Source organism: Camelus ferus, chromosome 25, assembly GCF_009834535.1.
Source record: "Camelus ferus isolate YT-003-E chromosome 25, BCGSAC_Cfer_1.0, whole genome shotgun sequence".
In the NCBI taxonomy this organism is placed as follows: domain Eukaryota; kingdom Metazoa; phylum Chordata; class Mammalia; order Artiodactyla; family Camelidae; genus Camelus; species Camelus ferus.
In genome coordinates, this window is record NC_045720.1 from 34,355,059 (window position 1) to 34,376,622 (window position 21,564).

Sequence of the window (21,564 nt, forward strand, 5' to 3'; positions counted from 1 at the left end):
ACAAATAGTAATTTTAAAAAGAAAACAGATTTATGAAAAATAATCAAGTGTGACTATCCACTTGTCAAAGAGCCTTATATTTTTAATAAAAGGGAGGTATGAAAACACTTCTTCAAAAAGTGACCCCCTCTAATTTATTTAAAATATACTTCAGATTCAAACGCAGATGGGAACTGAATACACGCTCAAGATGGCTGATGGTATTGCTCACCTGGAACTATACGTCACATCCTGCTTCAAACTCACTCCACGTGGACCTAAAAGTAAGAAATCCACACACAAAAAGTACTAAAAGAAATCATGGGAGGAAAATTTTTTAGAATCTTCAAGTGGGCAAAGAATATAAAGAATTAAATCAAAGAATAATCAATTGGCTTTTACATCTATGAAAAGATGTTCAAATTCATCCATAACAAGACAAAAGCAAATGAAACTATTCTGAGGTGTTTTTTTTTTTTTAACTTACTTATTTTAATGGGGGTACTGGGAATTGAACCCAGGACCTTGTGCATGCTAAGCACATGCTCTACCACTGAGCCATACCCTCCCCCAAGACTATTCTGAGAAGTGATGTAAGTACATAAAGGTTTCCTGTGTTCTGTCCTACTCAGGAAACCCTTGTAAATACTGACCAAGGTTATTATGCTGGCTTTATAGAACATTACCTGGAGTGGTGGCTTAAACAACTTGATTTGGTTATTAAAGGAAAGTTTGACTTCAGAAGGCTGGAGGCCTTCGGTACATTTAGATTACAATTCCAAAATAGGAAAGATAACATATTCCCACTAAATTAAAATAATATTCTATAGAATAAAAATTAAGAATATTTTTCTAGTATAATCTTTTCCAAATTGTATTACTAAGCTAAAATGCAGACTAAAAAACATTATACAGAGGACAATTTCATACATTATATGTAGGCCAAGGAAAAAAATTGGAACATAGACCAAAATATTAATAGTGGTTATCTCCTACCTGATAAAATTATAGTTGAACTTTAAAATGTTTTTCCTTTGTGCTTTTGTATTTACTTTTTCTCCCAAGATTTCTGCAATGAGCATGTGCAAGTTAACTTGTATAAGAAGATAATAAACACATTAATTTTAGAAAATGATCTCTAAGGGAAGAGGGCATTATACATTCCCCCCAATCCAAGATCCACACAGACCTATTTCTAACCACCACGTGGAGTAGTTTACAAGAAAGCGGTGGAGGAGGTGTCTGGATGGATGTTGATTACATGAGAACCTTCTCAACTCATTAGTCCACTTAGAAGATTAACATAGGATAAAACCACTGCAACAAGAAACAAATGTAAGATAGAGTAAAATAGCTTCTCAAATCATTAACGTTGTGTTCCTGAAGAATCTTTGCAGCATCCATAAAAGAGATTTTGTGGCTTTAGAAAGCTCTTGAACTTGCTCTCTGAGAAATTCAATCTGTAGGCCCGTGTTTATGCACACAGGATATTATTATATAACTAAGCAGCTGGGAAGATTAATTGTGATTAAAAATAAAAGGGAAAACACACAGTACACCAAGGCAGGGCTGTTTAAGGAGAGAAGGGCGACTCAAAGGAAAACAGTGTTTGTACAGGGTGGTAAAAAGTCAACCCACAGACTTATTTGCTAAGGATCAAACAGGAGTAAAAATATTCTATGTCATATTTGATTCAAAAGGTACTGCTTATCCAAAGATGTGATTACACTAGAAATAATGCAGGTAATATTTTCATGAGCATAGACACAAAATACATGTATTATGGACCATTTGTGAAGTTATTTACTTTCAAATCTCATGCCACTCTTCAAATCCAAACACCTTAATGTGTATATGATTTGTTTAGCTTTCCAGCCTCTTTTCCTTCCTCATAACCTACTTTCTGATCGTACCCAACAATCTAGTTTCTTGAATGCCATATACTTTCTACCTAGCACATCTTTGCCCTGACCTTCCAGTTTGTCCTTTACGTGTCAGCTCCAACCCATTAACACTTCCTCAGAGCCCAAGACCCCACCTGGCACTATGGCATATTCATTCAGACCAGAAAAGCTTACGGAGAAGCATCAGGATCCATGGTAGGTTCTGGGGATACAAAGATGAACAGAACATTGCCTCACGCTCAGAGAACTCTGGCTGAGCGAGGGACAGACGTGTAAACAACAGTTTAAATACAGCTGGCTTGTAGGGAGAAAGCATGGCTCTGTTTAGTGACGCCAGTCTCAGGTTGGCAATCACTTGTTACTAATTCGTCGTCCATAAATTCTCCTAAACCACTGCTTGCAAACTCAAATTCTTACGGAGTAAGCAGGTAACATCAATCAGGTTGGGTGTGAGGTCATCGCTCATGCTGAGACCTGTAGCCCAATGGAGAGAACTTGTCCTGTCTAAAGGCATTCAATTTCTCACTTTTTCAAATGCTAGTCCTGAAAAACAAAATATGTCTGCAGGCCTGATTTGGTTCAGGCTGCTAATTGGTGACTTCTGCATACCAAGATTAACATCATTTAATGTTTGCTACATGTAGGTCACTCTTCTAGGCACTTCACACGTATTAACTCACTTCTCACAACAACCACTGAGGTTATCCTGATTTTGCCCATTTTGCAAATGGAACAACTGAGGCACAGGGGGTTCACACAACTTGTCGGTTACACAGCTATTCGGGTGGTGGAACTGGGACTTGAACCCAGACAGTCAGGCTCCTTCAGGGCACGCTCTTAAAATAACTTCACAGGACAATACTGCTCTGTTTCTAAACTTTAAAAATCTTTATTCATCTTATACTACAGAATGAGTTACATATTTAATAATGAGCCAAACATTATGCCTTTTTGTTGTTGAACAAATTCTTTTAATTGGTAGATTTGATGTAAAAATTTATGCCCATCTATTCATTGTTTCATAAATTTCATTACTCTCCCTGCTTATTACCATTGTTCTCATTTGAAGGATCTGAATTCTTTAGAAATAACTTTGCAGTTATACACAAGAAGTATATGTTCATTATAGGAGAAAGCATGTAGAGTGAGGAATTCAAGTTACTTACGGTGTTCTCACAATCACTTCCCATCTCCTCTCCCCTCCTTCTAACCCACCTCGGACATCCTCCTCAGTTCTGGATGCTTGTAGGCTTATTAGTCCTCCAAGCAGTAGGATGTTTTGTTTTGTTTTGAGTAACTGCATAACGTTTACAACCTTATGGATCTTTCTGGACAAGGCATCGATCAAGCCAGTGTCTCCAGAGAAGGCCTACTTACATGAGCTAGAACAAATCCAAGGACATCTATGGATTTGGGGGGAAAGTGTAAACTCCCAAGTCTTTGATCTTAATTCAAAATGTTTCACTATACCAGGAGATGTAGTCACTTTTTATTCACAAACTTTGCTAAGATCTCTGGATATTACATTATGTTCTTTTTACTTAAGTAAGTTGAAGCCAAAAAAATGAAGAGACTTCATAGAGGCTATGGGTCCTGCCTCCTGACCCTTGTTCCTACTGCTCCCTCAGCCAGAACCTCCCTACACACCTGTGCCCCCTCCCCAACCTTCCTGACACTCCTCACCCGCTACCTCCTCTGGGAAACCCTTGACCTCTGAAGTGGTTACGTGTCCCTCCTGTATATATACCCAGTGACCAGCACCTACCATCTATTTCAGTTGCCTATTTATTTCTCTCGTCTAATTTGTAGTTGGAATTTATGTAGTAATTATACTTTTTAACCTAATTTGTACCTAAAATTTATGTAGTAATACTTACTTCTGAAAAAAGTTGTGCCCTTGAGCACTTGGCTGTTTATTTTACTCTCAAGAATGGTAAAAACACATGGGTCGTGGGCTTTGGCACTGAACTAATGTGGGTTTGGCATCCAGCTTTAGTTCTAATGGCTGTGTGACCTGGTACTTAACATCTCTGAGGCAGTTTTATCATTTGAAAAATAAGGACCTACTTCTTTGTGAAGATTGAAGCATGAGAGCCCAGAGCACATGACCTGTCCAAGTTCGTGCTAAGTGTTACCTGCTGCTGTATCCCTTAAGAGTCATTTAATTGCATCAAAAGGAAAGAAAAAATATTGCTATCTGATTGGAAACTACTCAAATGTGTTTCATGATATGCAGCTTCGCCTACAGGGAGATTAATACTTAGCAGTTGTTATCTGTTGCTGTCTACCTATTCAATATCAAGATACATTTTAAATGGTTTGAAAATGTATCTCCTTTAAATGCTCTAATGAAAAAGAAGAGATCTGAAAAATGTAAAACAATGTTGGCACCATTTAAGGGAGTATCTTTTATGCCAGGAAATTAAATAAGAGTACAGTAAAGGTCACTGAATAAGACTCTATCTTAATCTCCAAGAGCCTGGAAACCTCAGTTCACCAAATCGCTACAAGCATTAAATTTAAAACGACTTAGAAAGTATTTTGAAATTATTTACTTAATAGTAAATTGGCTTCTGAGCCAGTAAAAAAAAAAAAAAATCCAGTAATCCAGTTGAGTGTTTAAACCCTTCTTTTTAAGACCCTTAGGCAGGAACTAAGATGCTTAGCAGCTGACTGCTGCCAGACTTAACCTGGTAAGACCCACAGTGCTTACTAATAAATGCTGCCTCCAATGAACTTTTCAACTCTGGACCATTCAGAATCTCAAAAGGAAACGTGTCCCATTTCCTTGAACTTGCCTCTTTTAGACAAGCTTTAGCTCTCGAAAGCCACAGAATTAAACAAGAAGATATCCTTTCAGCATCAGCATAAACCAACAGTATACTAACGTATATAACCGCACTGAATATCCATTCACTTATACATTTATTAATCTCTACTTATTGTAAACCAGAAGCCATTCTAGGTGCTGAGGGATCCCACGATGAATAAAACAATGTATTCTTGCCCTCAAGCAGCTCTCAGTTTGAGTTTAACTTACAAAAACGTAATATTTTAAGCTGTCATTAATTCACAATTGAAATAGGCACAAATTCACAACTGAAACCAAAGGTTTAAGAGAGATGGGACAGAGAAATGGTACAACAGAGGTGGGAGTGGACAGGAGACAAGATCACTAAAAAGACAGGAAAAGGAAACGGGGACAAAAATCCTGGTCTTGGGAATCAGAGATTCAGAGTCCAGATCTGCCAATTATCAGCAATGCAAACAATTTTGCTTTTTGCAATTAGTCTGTATTTTTTTAACTGAAAAAAATTCCTTATTTCATAGTTTTAAAGATCAAATGAGAACACTGATGGAAGTATATAGCACAGAGCTTATTACTGGGAAACTCAACTAGCATACTAGCTCTTAAAACTGTAGTATATAAATAAATAAATAAACAAACAAACTGTAGGATCCCCGTAATGAATGTTCAATACAATTTTGCTAATTTAATTTACATAAATACACATTTTGTTAACACAATTCTGTTCATGATGACGATAATGCCAGAGTGAAGCAGAGGGGTAACAAGTTAAGCTTTCAAGTTAGCCAGACCTAAAGTCAAACAGGGTTCCAGCACTTGACAGACAGCTGTCTTTCCTTAAAGAAGTTATTTTATCACCATGGACAAGTTTTCACAGGGTAGGCGACTGACACTCCTCAAATATTAACCTCGCTCTTCATGACCCCTAAATAAACTCATTTCCCAACTGTACTGGGTGCCGGGGGCTTGGCTGCTCAGCACGCAAACCTGCCTGAGCCCTTTCCCCTTTCTGCTCTGAGGGTGAGGGAGGGAGGAGACATGCCTTTCCCTCGCCCTCTGGTGGCTGAAGCACGGCCTGCGGCCTAAGCACAGCTGAGACAATGCTCCCTGGGGGCTTCAACTTCACAGGATGGCACAGCACACGCTGCCTGGGCCACGGTGACAACGGTGGAGCCTGCGGCGGAATTTTGGCACCCGGGCCTCACGGTAACTTCTCACCAATTCTGTGAGCTACATACACTCACTTGATAAATTCACTTTCTCCTGCTGTTTGTAAACAGGAACCCTAAACTAGTACACTTTTGTAAAACTAATAAAACAGTGCCAGGAAATTATTTTAGTATCTTTTTCTCCATGACTGAATGTACAAAGATAAGGGAAGTAATGCATTCTTCTGCTGTAAAGATGGGTGGAATATATCAAAATCCACTTTTTGTATTTTCTTTAAGTAGTCCTCCAGAGCAACCTGGAAGAAGAGAGTAACAGTCACTAGATCACAGAATGATTAAGACTTTTCAAGAAACCACAAACAAAGACAAAAAACAAGTGTTAAAACTATTTTAATTTTCCTAAGATGGTCTTCTACATACCAAGAATGTAAGTGAGAATTTTAAAAGGGAGAGAGAAGAGAAAGACATCTTCTGAGAAGTTTCTACTGAAACAGTAAAACAGTATCACAGAGGTAGTACTAGAAATATCTAGCCAATTCTGATCATAATTTATAGTGTTCTGGTCAAAACGTAAAAGAGAAATTATTTGCCAGGTCTTATTACCAGATTCTGTAGACTACAAAAGGGGGGTGTTTCAATGAAGGAAAATGAACAACCCATGGAAATGCACTGTGCCATGACGGGGAGTTGTTTGTTTAAAAAATTATTTTGTGAAACAGTTTAATGGGTTTCCATGTTCTTGCTAGAAAACAATTTGCAACCAGGGAGAACAATCACAGGTCCTCATCAATGTCACCTCATGCCCCCCCATCGCCCCGCCCCAATCACACAAGCTTGGCAAAGCTTTCACTGGGGTTGGGGGGCAGGATGGAAAACACTGATGATGGGCAGTGCTCTTGATGGGTTTCAATTATTTTATTAACTTGTAAATTTTTATTTTACTTCAGCAACTTTTTTATTAAACAGAGAAGCCACTTAGTTTTGCACTGCACAATTCTAAGAGGCACAGCTGTCTTCTAGGCCCGTGTGCACAGCTCCCTCTAGAGTTCTACAGCACCACCTGTGTGACCCCACAGAGATCACGCTTGTCCAGAGGACTGTGTTTCCTCCCAGACTTTTCTTCTACACGCTATAAACAGATGAATGCACATTCAGTTCAGTCTCTACTTTTTAAACCCTAAACTTCTGTATGGCAGGAGATATGTGCATTAACGTGCACAGCATCAAAAAACCTGGAAACAGCCCAGAAGTTCTTTGACAAAAATAAATAAATAAAATGTGAAATGAATATAGCTAGATGTGATAATACGGATAAATCTTAGAAACGTGTGTGTGTGCACACACAAGTAACCTAGAAGACATAAACAGGAAATAATTCACTTTTATAAAACTCAAAAATAAAATTAAGCAATATATTGGTTAGGACTACATAAAATGGAAAAAGCTTTTTAAGAATAAAAGCAAGAGAATAACAAGTACATAATTCAGGATAGCTACTTGAAGGAGGAAGGCAGAGCAAAGGGAGGAGATGCGGAAGCACACAAGTGCAATTTAATAGTGACCCTCTAGTTCCTGGGTGGAGGGGTGAGTTCATGGATGCTGCACTTTATAATATATGCATTCATATACAGACATAGTCGTCTGTAGATCTCAAGTAAAAAAACTTCAAAAGAGAATTTAAAAATTTTGAAGACATTTTAGTGTACATTTTTTCATATGCTCTCTTTTTTGATAAAAAGCTCATGTTTTTCATAATGTTCAGTAACCCGCTCTTTAATCACTTAATATATTGTGATTAATTTTCTATCTCTAAGAATTTTATTATGTTCATTTTAATAGCTTTATAATATCCAATTATAAGGAATAATTAATGAAACTAAGGTACAAGCATATGACAGAATATTATACAGCAATTAAATATTGTATCAAGAAATATTTTTAATGATGTGGTTAAATGCTTGATAAATAGGACACTGGCATATAAGTGTGATTTTAACTATACACAAAAATTCATTTAAAAAAGAACAGAGTAAATAAATAGCATTGCTCTCTGGGCCCAGAAATTACAGGTATTATCTTCTAATATTATTTTTATATTGTCCAAATCTCTACAATATGGTCACTATGGAGAAGAAATTAATAGACTATTAAGTCATACTCGTAAGGCTATAAATAGCCTAACACTTCAACGAGGCAGTTTCTCCTATGATTCCCACTTTGCCTAGGTGTAAACTGAGGAACACAGTGATTAAGGAAGTTAAGGTTCCACAGCTAGTAAGAGGCAAAGCAGATTCAAAACAATGCAGTCTGGCTGCAGTCACACTAATGACAATTCTCACCTGCCTCTGGGGAACACTGGCACGACCTTCACCAAAGGCAGAATGTAACTAACAAAACCCACCATAAGGGAGGAAAACAAAGACTCCAAAGTAAAGAACTGCCCTGGGACCTTTATAAAATAGAAAAAGAGATTACACACATCTGCTTCATTAATTAAACAGTCTTTTCTGTTAATCTACTTACTGTCTGAAGAAAAGCAGGAAATGCTTTCACAGGAACACTTTTGTGGAAAGACCTAGCCTAAAAAAGGAAGACAAAAGGAAACTGGTTTGAAATATAAATATTTCTGGAAATAAACACTCTCCCTCTGAAACTGAACACAGAGCAACATCAGCAGCTTGCAACAGCACAGCGAGGGCCTCTCTCAAAAGCAGGAAAGTAACTCTCATCTCCTGCCAGTTGAGATTAATTTGCCAAACCAAAAGGAGTCAGGAAAAAGTACTATCTTAAGAATTCTTACAGATTGGTTTTGGCATTTCCAGCTGCCTTATAACTCTGACCCCTCTAGCTCTGTGGTAAGGAGTAAATGAAATCCAGGTGAACGTGGGTTCACTTACACGCAGGTTTTTTTCCAACAGTAAATTCTACAGTACTACCCGATCCTTTGTTGGTTGAATCTGCCCATACAGAAGAACCTTGGATATGGAAGGTCATCTATAAATTATACGTGGATTTTCAACTGCACAGAGGGTTGGAGCCCTAAACCCCTGCGGTTGTTCAAGGGTCCTCTGTATCGGCATTACAAGTCCCAGCACCTCCCCAGTTTAGATCGTCATTCTCTCCGGTCTAGATGAATATAATATAAGATCCTCATAACTAATCTTCCTGCCTCTGACCTCGAACCTTTAATTCATTCCACACAGTCAGCCAAATTCATGTCCTTAAGCCATTGTTTTATTTTTACTTTAACTCCCCAACAGATCATATCTCAACTATTCATCTTGGAATTCAAAGGCTCCACCTCTAATCTCATCTTTTCAACCTAACTCCCTACCACCCTGGACGACAGAGCCCTGATCCAGTCAGGCTGACGCCCACCAACCTGCACTCACCAAGCCCACTTCTGTCCATAGGTCTTTGTTTATATTGCCAGATACCATCTCTACTTCCTGACTCACTTCTTAACCTGCTATACTATGGTTTTACCTCATCTATTAAAATTGCTCTCTCCAAGGTCATCCACAATTCACTAACCACCATACCCACCTCCTCGATTCACTGCAGAATGCAAAACTTCAGTATTCCCTGTCCTTAGAATTTGCTCCTGCCTCGGATTCTGTGACACGACTTTGCGTTCTCCTACTTCTTTGATCAGTCCTTCCTTCTCCTTCTTCCTAGTAAATGGCCCTGTCTCCTCCTACCTGAGAAATGGAGGTGGGCTCAAGGTTCTGCCTTTGGTCTTCTTAATCTAAATGTACAGTCTCCTTGAACACCGTGTCCACACTTAGAGCTTTAACCATATGTCTTCCATCTGGATGACTCCCCAATCTCCAGTTCTGACTTCCTTTTAGAGTCACAATCTTACAATCTGCATTGTAGCCCACCTCCCTAAACACCCTGTAAGCCCTTAAAGTCAACAATGTCCAGCAACTAGTTCAAAGTCTACCCACCAGCACCTAGCACACCACTGCTTTTTTACTGTAGTCTCTCCCTGGCACTGCCACCATCTATATCTGAATTCTGTGCAGCCTTCGATTTTCATGCTCCCTGATCCTGTCACAACCTAAACAGTCACCAAGTCTAGTTGATTCTACCTCTGTCATATGTGTGTGTGTATGTATGTGTGTGTGTGTATATATATACATATGAATGAATATTTGTATATTCACATACATACATATATAAACATCTACCTTCTCTAAATCAGACTTTTTTTTTAATGACTTATTATAGCTTAATTAAGTGGTAAGTATTAAATACGATCATCACTTCTTTGTACCTTCCAGGATTTAACTCACCTATAAATTTTAATCTCAGAAACTATTTTGACTGAGCAACCTAGACATAAGTTTCAAAAGTATTTCTTATTGCAACAAACTTGCTCTTCTATTGTTGCAAATGAGTGTATCTCCAAAATTCAAAGATCACAATGGTTTTGGTGACACGATTTCCCTCTTGTAAATCTCTCTCAAAAGATGTTGCAGGTATGAAATAAGACTGAGCCACAGAGAAGCGCAGCCCTTTGGACTCCCCTGCAATTTTTATAGCATTCACTCATATCTTGGAAGTACTTAGAGCAAAGCTACCAAGAGGGTTTAAGAATGCAATAAATCAGACACTCTTTAAACATGGAAATAGGGAGATTATTTACTGGAGATTATTAGAGTAAGCAGGATGGAAGATGAATTACAGCATGGTGAACAGTGCCAGGGTAGTGAGGGCCTAGAGGTAAAAATAAATGTAGAATACTTATTCAAAAAAGGTTAATGGGGGTGGGGGGAACGTATAAGTCAGTAGCAGAGTGCATGCCTAGCGTGCACAAGGTCCTTGGTTCAAGCCCCAGTACCTCCATTAAATAAACAGATGAATAAACCTAATTACCTTCCCCCCCAAAAAATAATTTTAAAAATGTTAAAAAATAAGTAAAAATAAGTGAGGTTCTAAAAGGCATTCAGCAGGTCCTGAGTCAGTTTTAAAATACGAACTTATCAAACTATGTTGATCACCTTACAATACACCCATCTCACCAGTTTAAAAAAAAAAAAAAAGGTTAACAGGGAGGGAAAAATAAGAAACAGAAGAGTCCAATGGGCTGCCTGTAACCTCAGAAGGCAGTAGCAAAAAACGAGAAGGTAAAAGGGACAGGTTATCACAAGGACCAACTGAAAACACCAGCTGGGAACTGCCGAGGCCACAAGGCCCTGGAAGAGGCAGGGCAGCGTCAGCGCTGACCAGGCAGAAAGTCACACCATGCCCTGGAAGACAGAGCACACTGAGCGCACGGGTCAGCGAGGGGCCTCCCTGAGGAAGCTGAGAGGGAGAAAGGGGGGTTTTGAAAAAGCAGGAAGAGTTTTCAGTAGTCCCTGAGGTAAACTGATCGGGATTTCAGTGAGAGACGGAATATGGACAGCCGAACAGAGAAGAGCAGAACTGCGTTCTAGGAGAGCCCCAGCCAGAAACGAGAGTTTCCAAAGTCACTGGCAGAAAGAGGCTACTTACATGCTTCAGGTGCAAGTGTGCCTGGCTGGCAACGTCATATACCACATCTCGCACATTTTTATCTTGGCTCTTCCGTAGAAAATCCTCTTGTGAAACACCATGCTGTGTGGGGAAATACACATAACATTAGGAACTGAAAAGCACACTTAAAACTAACTTAGCTCAAGAAAACAGGTGATAGAACAGAATGTACAATATAATGCCTATTTTGTTTTTTAAAATATACCTATATGTAAGTGTGTGTGTACAGACACACACACACACACAACACACACACATACACACACTCTCTCTCTCTCTCTCTGTCCTGGAAGAACACGCAACAAGATGCTAAGTAATGACAGTTAAAGGTGGGACAAAATAAACAAAAAAAGAAACAAACAGGGAAGAAGTTTAAAAGAACACACAATCTCAACTAGAAAACAAAAGTTCTCATAAACACTATTGTTTTACAATGGATTACCTCTTCCTTTAAAATAAAACAAAGAGCAGGCCAAGATGAACACTAGGAACAATCACTTAACTGCCTGGGAGGGAGCAAGGCATCAGCATGAAGCTACACCAAGTGAGTTCCCTGCACCTTCCTACAGCTCCACCAGACCCCCGATGCCTGAATGACACAGCTCGGACTTGGTAACTCTGAAGCCAAAAAGCAATAAGCATTCATTTCAAAGCAGGTACTTGAACAGACGACACAAAGAACCAAGGAACATCCCTCTCCATATTCTGGAGGTGAATTACTCGAGGGCACAAATGACGGCCTTACCAGCACACAAACATCCATGGGAAGGAACACCCTTCTTCTGCTACCGTGATAGGGCGTTGCTCTCAAGCAGGTGACAATGCCTTGTGCTTTTCCAATGTGACTTGCAGCATGATCTGCGTGAAGATCTTTTATACCTAGGATTTTAGAAATTAAACAATAGGGGCTGCTTTTTCCTCTTTAAATGCGTAACAAATCAACAGAAGCAGCACTGAAAAATCACCTAAATGTGTAAAAGCTGTTTCTTTCATCTTATGTTTTATATCTGAAAAACAGGATTTATGTGAACAAAACTGGACACAGACAAGCTGACCATTTACCACTAACAGGTTTCTGAACTTCAACTTTTAAATAAGAGTCTTCCTCAGACTCCAGCACACCAAGAACACATTTGGAATTTTAATCAGCTATCGGAAAAACACCGCAAGTCTTGCATTTCTCCTCCTCAGTGCAATTTCCATATGACCTCATTTTAAGTATATGCTTAGCAAGCATTCTGCACTTTGCACCCTCCTTGCATTGTGTTGGCAAACATGTCACTGAATGTGCAGGCAAAACAGCCCTGGGAAATCTGGTAGGGACTTGCTTTACTATTTTAGGGTGACATAAAGACACATTAACTTCTCTAAATGGATGGCATTCCCCTTGTCCCAAATAATTTCCTCATTACAATACTCATTGTAATAAGACCTCACCAACTTAGCACAGTCAAAGGAGGACAATTATCATCTAAATTGCATAGTTTTTTTAAAGAAAAATCTCATAAAAACTTTTAGACATGTAGTTTTATGTCTTCTTCTTTTTTAAACATGAGTAAGTATGGACAGAGAAGGAAGAGGGAGGCCTTCCAAATGGCAGGAGATGCTTAAAAAAATAAAGTCATCTGCAATTACCAGATTATTAATTACAGCAGTCTCATGAGGTAGCTAAAGAACTTTTATGAGAGCTGAAGTATTTTGATTGGTCTGCATTCCATTCCAAAGAAAGGTATATATTATATTCCCCTCCTTACTCAAAAAAAAAAAAAGAAAAAAAGAAAAGAAAAGAAAAAGAAAAAAACAAAAAGCAGCTGTTTCTTTATAGTTAGTATGAAGAAAAGCTTCAGTGTTAAACTGGTTAGACTGTCATATTATGAAAGAGTAAAGTCCAAAAGGTGTTTTTTTAACAGTTTGGACATTTCTTAAAAACTAAAAATAGAGTTACCATATAATCCAGCAATCCCACTCCTGGGTACATACTCAGAAAAGATGAAACTCAATTTGAAAAGATACACGCAAGGGGAGGGTATAGCTCAGTATTAGAGTACATGCTTAGCATGCAGGAGGTCCTAGGTTCAATCCCTGGTACCTCCACTAAAAATAATAAATTAATTAAATAAACTTAACTAACCCCCCCAAAATAAAATAAATTAAAAAAAATACATGCACCCCAATGTTCACAGCAGCACTATTCACAACAGCGCAGATATGGAAGCAACCTAAGTGTCCACCAACAGAGGAATGAATAAAGAAGACGTAGTATGTGTATACAGTGGAATACTACTCAGCCATAAGAAAGAATGAGATATTGACATTTGCAGCAACATGGATGGACCTAGAGATTATCACACTGATTATCACACCAAATCACTTTGCTGTATACCTGAAACTAACACAATATTGTAAATCAACTATACTTCAGTCTTTTTTTAAAAGGTGTTTTCTTTAAAAAAAAAAAAAAGAGAAGTATAAAATAGGAAAAAAAAAAAACTTACCCAATATTTCTAACGTTAAATAAAGAAGAGAGCTCTGTGTGTTCTCACCATAATCTTCCAGTTCCTGGATATTACGATATGGTTTGTCATCCAAATTCTTTTCCTACAGTCAAACAAAGTGCTTTATTTGCTAGATGAATTGTCAATATTTTATTTTAATATTTCTGGACTCTCAATTCTATTCCATGACAATATATATGACCTATATGATCAATATATACTGATCTATATGTCTATGCTATGCCAATACTATACAGTTTGATTACTGTAACTTTGCAGTTAAGTCTCAAAACTAGGAAATGTGAGTCCTCCAATTTTGTTCTACTTTTTCAAGATCGTTTTGGTGATTCTGGGTCCTTTGCTTTTCCATATGAACTTTAGGATCAGCTTGTCAATTTCTACAAAAAAAGGCAACTGGAATTTTTATAGGAATTGCACTGAATCTTTAGATTAATGCAAGGAATTGATCCCAGTCCTTTACTTTTATTTATTTATTTATTTTTAGAGGAGGTACTGGGGATTGAACTCAAGACCTTGTGCATGCTAAGCATGGGCTCTACCCCTTAGTTGTACTCTCCCCCAATCCCAGTCCTTTACTTTTAAATATTCCTCCACACAAATGCCAAATGTTATTTTCCATTAAAAATGTTTTAAAAAGATATTCTCCATTATCTATCTTGAGTTCTCTAATTTTCTTTACCTTATGAAAACAGAAAACACCTGAAAAAAAGATCTTCTTAGTGCTAATTAACTCTACAGGCCAACTGAGCAATTTTTAAAATGTTAAAATCATTATCTATCTCACTTTGGCTTGTATTATTATTATTATAACCTGTGGTTATTAATAGATTGTATCCAAATAAACTAAGTAAACTTACATTTTCATGACAACAGTAAGTGATAAATATCAGGCCAACGAGGATTTTAGCCAAAAATGTTTCAGAAAGATTACACAAGTTAGTCCAGGTCATCAAGCAATTTGTCCATTTGGCTGGACTAGAACTCAGGATAGGATTCTATTCACCAGAACCATCAGACTTTCCTTAGTCCCTCCGCTTGGACAGAGATCCAAGCACTGGGTGTACATAATGATGTGTACAATTAATCAAGTTTTGATGATATTAAGGAATTGTCCTTTTTTTTAAAGTTATGACAATCATATTGTAGTTATATTTTATACAAGTTTTTATTTTTCCAAGATACATGTATATTTGCAGATCAAGATGCCTGGGGTTTAGTTTAAAACAACCCAATAGAGTTTAGTGAGGGAAGCTGGTAGAATATAGAGGAAATAATTGGACACTTGTTTATAACTATTAAAGCTGGGTGATAGATACATGAAAGTTATTACACTATTCTCTCTACTTTTATATGTCTGAACATTTCTGTTTTAAAGAAATAGGTCACGGTGTGCACATGCACACCTCTGCCCGGGTGCCTGGCTTTGCCTGTCTCAGGGTGTGGGGGTGGGCGGCTGAGGTGGGTAGCAAGTAGTGATGGAGAATGGATAAAAAGGCATAGTTCTCTAAAAGTTTCCCTCCTCCAAAATATTAATATACATATTAAAACAGTTCCTCTATGAAGAATTAGCTTAAGGATTAAAAAGGAAAAAAACTTTAGACTTGAGCAATTTCAACTTACTCTTTCATCAATGATTTTCATAAGCCACCTTTTAGTCAGATTATGTCTTCTGACAGCCTAAAACAAATAAGAGTTGTAAGTTTTCACAGTGTACTAGAAATGGCTTCTGCAGACCTGAATAACATAAACAAATCACACATAAACAAATCAAACATAAAACTAAGTAAGGGAAATTATAATAACTTATCACCGGATAGCAAGCTATGTTCAAAAACTAGAGGAAAAGAAAATGTCCCTAGAAAGCATTTCAAAACATTTCCAAGTAAACATAATTTATCCAAAACTTTTCTACTAATTTGTCCTTTTTCCCTTACACTATTAGTAATTTAACAATTCTACTTTCAAAACAAAAGCAAGAATTATATATTGATGTAAAATGATTATAAATCAATAAAAAATGTTTAAAAAAAAAAGAATTATATATTGAGCTTCTCTATGTGATATGCCCTAACTTCAATGTGCACTCATTACACACAAACTTTTCTCCATAAAATGAAGATTCTATTTAATGAAAATGACTACTTACCCAAATAAGAAGAGTAACTACAGCTCCAAAGAAAATTATCTGCAGGGTACAGTGTTATTTCACAAGTAAAGATACTCCAGTAAGAAAGAGGACACCTAGTGCTCAAATCTTGGTCTCCAGTACCATTCCCTCCAAAGGAAACAGGACTCTAGAGAAATGGGTGATTCCAGAGCTGGGGCAAGGGAGAATCAAGATGATCCTAGGCTACTTTACTGTGCCAGAAAATAGAAAGTGCTCAAAAAAATGATGGGGGGCATGTTAGAACACAGAAGTCAGTCTGAAGGGACTCCCACTGTCCAAATCTGGGACTATTTGAACACCAAAATAATTAAGTATAGCAATGAGTTATAAACTGCTGAAAAAAAAATAGGAATACATGAGTCTATACCAATAATTAATAAACAAATAAATAATATAGATGGGTGACAGCTCCTGCTTATAGTAGAGTGCCAAGTGGTAAATGTGGGCAAAGCATTAGAGTTGGGAAATTATCATTCTGCAATCATAATAGCAAAGACTGAATAAGACAAGAACCATCAATGAATGTTAAGTTGCACAGGAAATTGATGAGGAACAGTATACCTGCATTGTCTTAAAGTTGATTAGTTACAATGGGAGTTATAATCATACAGTGGATTACACATTGGGAAAACCAGGAAACATTTTGACTGGGTGATGAAAATTAACAATGCCAATAAAGGACAGATGGACAAACTATGTCTATGTATGGACATGATGCCCTGAGAACACATCACCATCAATGCAGTGTTCTGGCCAAGAATGCATAACCTGAATCTAATCATGAGAAAACATCAGACAAATCCAAAATGAGGAATGTTCTACTACCAAAAAAAGGGGGGGGAAAAAAAAAAAGGGAGGGGAGTATACACTTCTTCAAAAGTATCAATGACAAAGAAAAGTTATGGAAATGTTCCAGATTAAAGCAGGCTAAACAGACATGACAAAAAACACATGAACCTAGACTGATCCTACACTGGAGGGGAAAATTTCACTAGTGGATATTATTTGGTCAACCGACAAAATTGAAATACGAATGGAAAAAGTGTAATATCAAAGTTATATTTACTAAAGTCAGTAACTGTTGTAATTACATAAGAGAGTGGCCCTATTCTTAGGAAATACTAAAGTATTTAGGGATAAAGTGCCATGATGCACGCAACTTACACTCAGATAATTAAAAAGAAATTATATGTATGAGAATATATATAGAGAGAGAGCACACTAGTACACACAAATGATTAACAAATGAGATAAAATGTTAACACAGGTAAACCTAGGTAAAGGATACAGAGGTGTTCTTATACTGTTTTAAATTTTATGACCTTTCTGAAAATTTGAAGTTATTTCCAAATAAGTTTTTAAAAACCCTGTTTTCTCCAAGTTAACATTAAGTATAATTACTTTCCCAATAAACAAAAATAGTAGTGAAACATCAAGTCTTAGGAATATCCTATATTTCAACTGAGACTCCAAGATGTCACTGATACGAAAACGTAAAGGCTGACATGCTCCTCAATACACATTCACGTGACAAAGGGTGGAAGTGAGGAGAATGGAGCTCATTCTGCCTGGCAGTAACCTAACAGAAGCTAAAAGGACTGCATGGAGCTGATTTCCAAGTGCTCTGAGCACTGGTGCAATTACATAGCAGGACTCCCCACACGCCTCTCTCCCCAGTCCCAGCAATCAGCCTGGGACACCTCAGGCATTACAGAGCCCTGCTCTTATTTCATTCTGTCCACATCTGAGGGGGTGGGGCTTGTTTGATCCTTGTTTCCACACCATCAAGCACCATTCCTGGCACATAAAAGCACTCAATAAATATTTAACCACTGAAAAGTCAGGTTCCTATTTACTCAAGACTGATGCTGTAACAGCTGCAGTTTCTCAACCACAAAATACAGTTCTTCTGATTCTGAAGGAAATCAGAGATCAAGATAAAAAATAAACATTTATAAGAAAGGTGAAAACCTGCTGAATAAAGTATCAAAACTTTGGAAACAAAAGCCAAATAGAATAAAGACCTTGGCTATAAATAACAGAAATTATAGATATGCAACTATTCTGTACTCTAAAAGCACCAATGAAACAGTGCAGTAGGAATGCATTCTAGAAAATACATGTCACTGTTTCCCTATTTAATCTTCTAAAGAACCCGGCACTCTTCAAAGAACCAATGGGAAGCGTGACTGCACAACGTACAGTGAGCATATGCCTCAGCAGAACGGGGAGGGACAGAGAATGTGCAGTCAGGACAGCTGCCCTGAACACTACCTACTTTTTTCAAATATTCATATTAACCTTCAATACCTGTCCTATCAGAAAGCTGCCCAACATTAAGCATCAAAAGTTAAGAAGCGATTAAGACTGGACGAATAGGCATATACGCAAACATTCTGTAATTCAGATATGTCTTCCTGGTTTTTTTTTTTTTTTTAAAGAAGCCAAGGCAAGATAAATTTGTGTTAAGGAAATCTCTGATCTTCCACGTTATTTCCTGAAAAAGGCTAGAATATTCAACGCAAGTCTTAACATAAACCTCTATCTAGTGCAGTTGGGTTTGTATATAAAAAAACGAGTTTCTGGATTTTTGAGAAAGTTTTCTCTAAACACAGTCATGTAGGTTGAGGTTCTTGTGCGGGATGAATAAAGGTAAACAACTAATCTAATACTCACAAGCTTCCCATCCACTCTTTCTTCTCAGCCCCTGGGGGAGGGGCCTGGCTTTCCATCCTTACTGGGGCTCTGTGAAGTCAATGCGGGACCCAGAAACAGGGCCTGCCTCTGCTGGTGCACAGACCTGAGAAGAGGTGCTCCACTGTCAGGTCTGTCAGTGGCTCCTGTTACAGAACTGTCTTCTGGCACTCATCGTAGTACAGTGGGGACGCAGCTCAGGGATGAAAGGCACCTAATTCCCTTAGTCTGTTCATAGTTCAGCGTATTTCCAAATTGCATGGCTGTTTACGAATGAGGAATCCATACAGCTGCTTTAACGTAAAACTAATTACTACATTCATCTAGCTTACAAATAATACTCTAGCCCAAAGATTTCCATTCTTGAATGTCTAAAATTAATCAACAAATAGGCAACTTTATCAAATTAGACAAGATAGTGTCAGATTTATGTCTGGACAATGATGAGAGCAGGTCTCCCTTCACAAAAGATCAATGCATGTTTTTCTACAGCCCAGAGTGCAGGGTAGACAGAACAGAAAATGTACCTGCCATTGCTTCAAAATTTACAGGGTTTAAATTCTGCAACCAAATATGTGGAAAATAATTTATAAGATAAAGAGACCAGATTCCTCTTTCTTCTTTTAATAAAAAAATACACTGAAGATTAGTGCAAATTATTAGTGGATGATTTTTAACTCTTCTGTCAAAACTAACATATGTCTGAACACTACATGAGCCTAAGAATAGTTTCAGAATAGATTCCCCATTGCCATTATCCAAATTGTACGTAACAAAAAGTATGTTCAAATAACATTCTTACAAATGAAAAGTAGCTTTCTCTTTCTTTCTTTCTTTTTTTTTTTTACCTTCCATAGTTCAATGGCCACAGGCTGGTGTGGTGGATTGTCACAGTAAATATCATCCACAGTTTTCTTCCAAAACTGTATTCGCATCAGTCCTATTGTTTTCTCAGAGACTGAGTCCTTAACCTGCAAATGAGGTTTAAAACCTTTAATAAATGTAATTCATAGTCTCAAAAATCAGTATTTGTAACTGTATAGCCATATAATTCAGCCAAAAAGTAAGTTTAATTCTATACATTTGTTTTCTTTTTTCTTTGATATATATTGGTTAAATTATTACCATCATGAGTTTCCTAAGTAAATGCTGCAAAGCATTTGGTGCTTATTCAAAAGTATTTCTAAGATCTGCACTTAAAAATAGGAGACATTCTTCTAAAAAAATAAAAATTGCAAGAAAAAACAAAGAGAGGGAGGGGGAATATTTAGTTTAAAAGAAATTTAAGAGAGAGATCAATCAGTCACAACATGCAGACCTATTTGAATCCTAATTTATAAAGAGAGAGAAAAAAATCAGGAAAATCTGAATACCAGGTGTTTAATGATATTAAGGAATTACTGTTAAATTTTTCATATATAATAATGGTACTGTGGTTATTTTTTTTTAAGTTAGTTATCTTTTAGAGATACATACTGAAATATTTGCAGATGGAAAAATTTATCCGAGACTTACTTCAAAATAACCTGAAGGTGAGGATGAGGTGGGTAGGGAATAAAGATGAAAAACAAGACTGACCATGAGTTAGCAACAGTTGGAGCTCGGGGACAGGGTTATATGGAGGTCCATTATACTACTCTCTCTAATTCTGTATATGACTGAAATTTTCCAATAAAGTTTTTTTAAAAAGTGGAAGAGAAGAAAAACAATCTTCACTAGGTTAGTGATAGTAAAAATATTTTTAAGGCTGAAGATAAACCTAGGAAATACAATCAAAGGATTTTTAGAGGAAACAGGGAAGGAAGTAGACATTTATCAAATGTCTACAAGTACCAGCCCTGTGCTAGGTACTGTTCCAGAGATTACCTGATCACAATCCTTACAACAAACTCACAGGGTCCTTATCAACACCCATTTTACAAATACAGAAATTATGGCTCAAAAAGGTAGAAGTTTATCCCATGCTCTGTATACTCACAACTCTTATAATGGAATTGGAGGACAGGTAAAAGATTGTGGGTGAGGACATCTCTTGGGTTGATAGAATTGCTGTGTATCATGACTGTGGTGGTGAACACATGACTCTAAGCATTTTTCAAAACCTATAGAACTGTACACCACAAAAACTGAATTTTACTGTATGTACATTTAAATAAACTCATTCATTCATCAAGTAATTTTTTAAAAGAAGATTACTAGACTATCTCCCTCATTTACTACTGATTAAAAATGGCCTTGTTAGATTCAGGCAAGAATCAGCAATGCCTGCTAAATCTAGAAGATAAATTTTTTATTTTTAATTGCGCTATAATTGACACATAATAGTATCTTAGTTTCAAATGTACAACATGATTTGATACTATGTATATATTATGAAACAATCAGTAGTCAACATCTGTCACCACACATCATTAGAAATTTCTGTGTGTGTTGAGAACTTTTAAGATCTACTGTATTAGCAATGTTCAAATGCAGAATACAGTATTAGTAGCTACAGTCACTATACTGTATGTTACATTCTCAAGGCTTATTTTATTTATTTTATAACTGGAAGTTTGTACCTTCTGATCACCTTCACCCATTTCATTCATTTCCTACCTCCTGTCTCTGGCAACTACAAATCTGTTCCCTGCACCTATGAGTGTGGGGGGTGTTTGGTTTTGGTTTGGTTTTGGTTTTGGTTTTGGTTTTGGTTTTGGTTGGGATTCCACATATAGTCAGATCATATGGTATTTGTCTTTCTCTATCCAACTTTTTTTTACTTGGCATCAAACCCTCAAAGTCCATCCTGGGACTCTGACCAGCT

The 21,564-nt window shown here is 37.2% G+C and overlaps 1 protein-coding gene and 2 non-coding genes across 5 annotated transcripts in view; all 3 read right to left on the minus strand.

The window, feature by feature from the left end:
- Positions 1 to 475: 475 nt before the first annotated feature.
- On the minus strand, positions 476 to 547 carry TRNAA-AGC. Its single transcript has one exon. It is a non-coding gene; the product is annotated as a tRNA-Ala (tRNA).
- Positions 548 to 2,748: 2,201 nt separating this feature from the next.
- NDUFAF6 (NADH:ubiquinone oxidoreductase complex assembly factor 6) overlaps positions 2,749 to 21,564 on the minus strand; it is a 29,132-nt gene continuing 10,316 nt past the window's right edge. For 2 of the 3 annotated variants that reach the window (XM_032468308.1, XM_032468309.1), the window contains exons 3-9: positions 19,607 to 19,729; positions 15,518 to 15,574; positions 13,877 to 13,979; positions 12,127 to 12,260; positions 11,361 to 11,462; positions 8,385 to 8,441; positions 2,749 to 6,157 (exon numbers count right to left, since the gene is read on the minus strand). In XM_032468308.1, the coding sequence (XP_032324199.1) occupies positions 6,029 to 6,157; positions 8,385 to 8,441; positions 11,361 to 11,462; positions 12,127 to 12,260; positions 13,877 to 13,979; positions 15,518 to 15,574; positions 19,607 to 19,729 (705 nt within the window). In that variant the 3' untranslated portion in view covers positions 2,749 to 6,028. Of the gene's footprint in view, positions 6,158 to 8,384; positions 8,442 to 11,360; positions 11,463 to 12,126; positions 12,261 to 13,876; positions 13,980 to 15,517; positions 15,575 to 18,740; positions 18,999 to 19,606; positions 19,730 to 21,564 lie in introns of those variants that run through there. The other variant, XM_032468310.1, reaches the window with a different exon arrangement.
- On the minus strand, positions 10,335 to 10,468 carry LOC116659928. Its single transcript, XR_004315300.1, has one exon. It is a non-coding gene; the product is annotated as a small nucleolar RNA SNORA14 (small nucleolar RNA).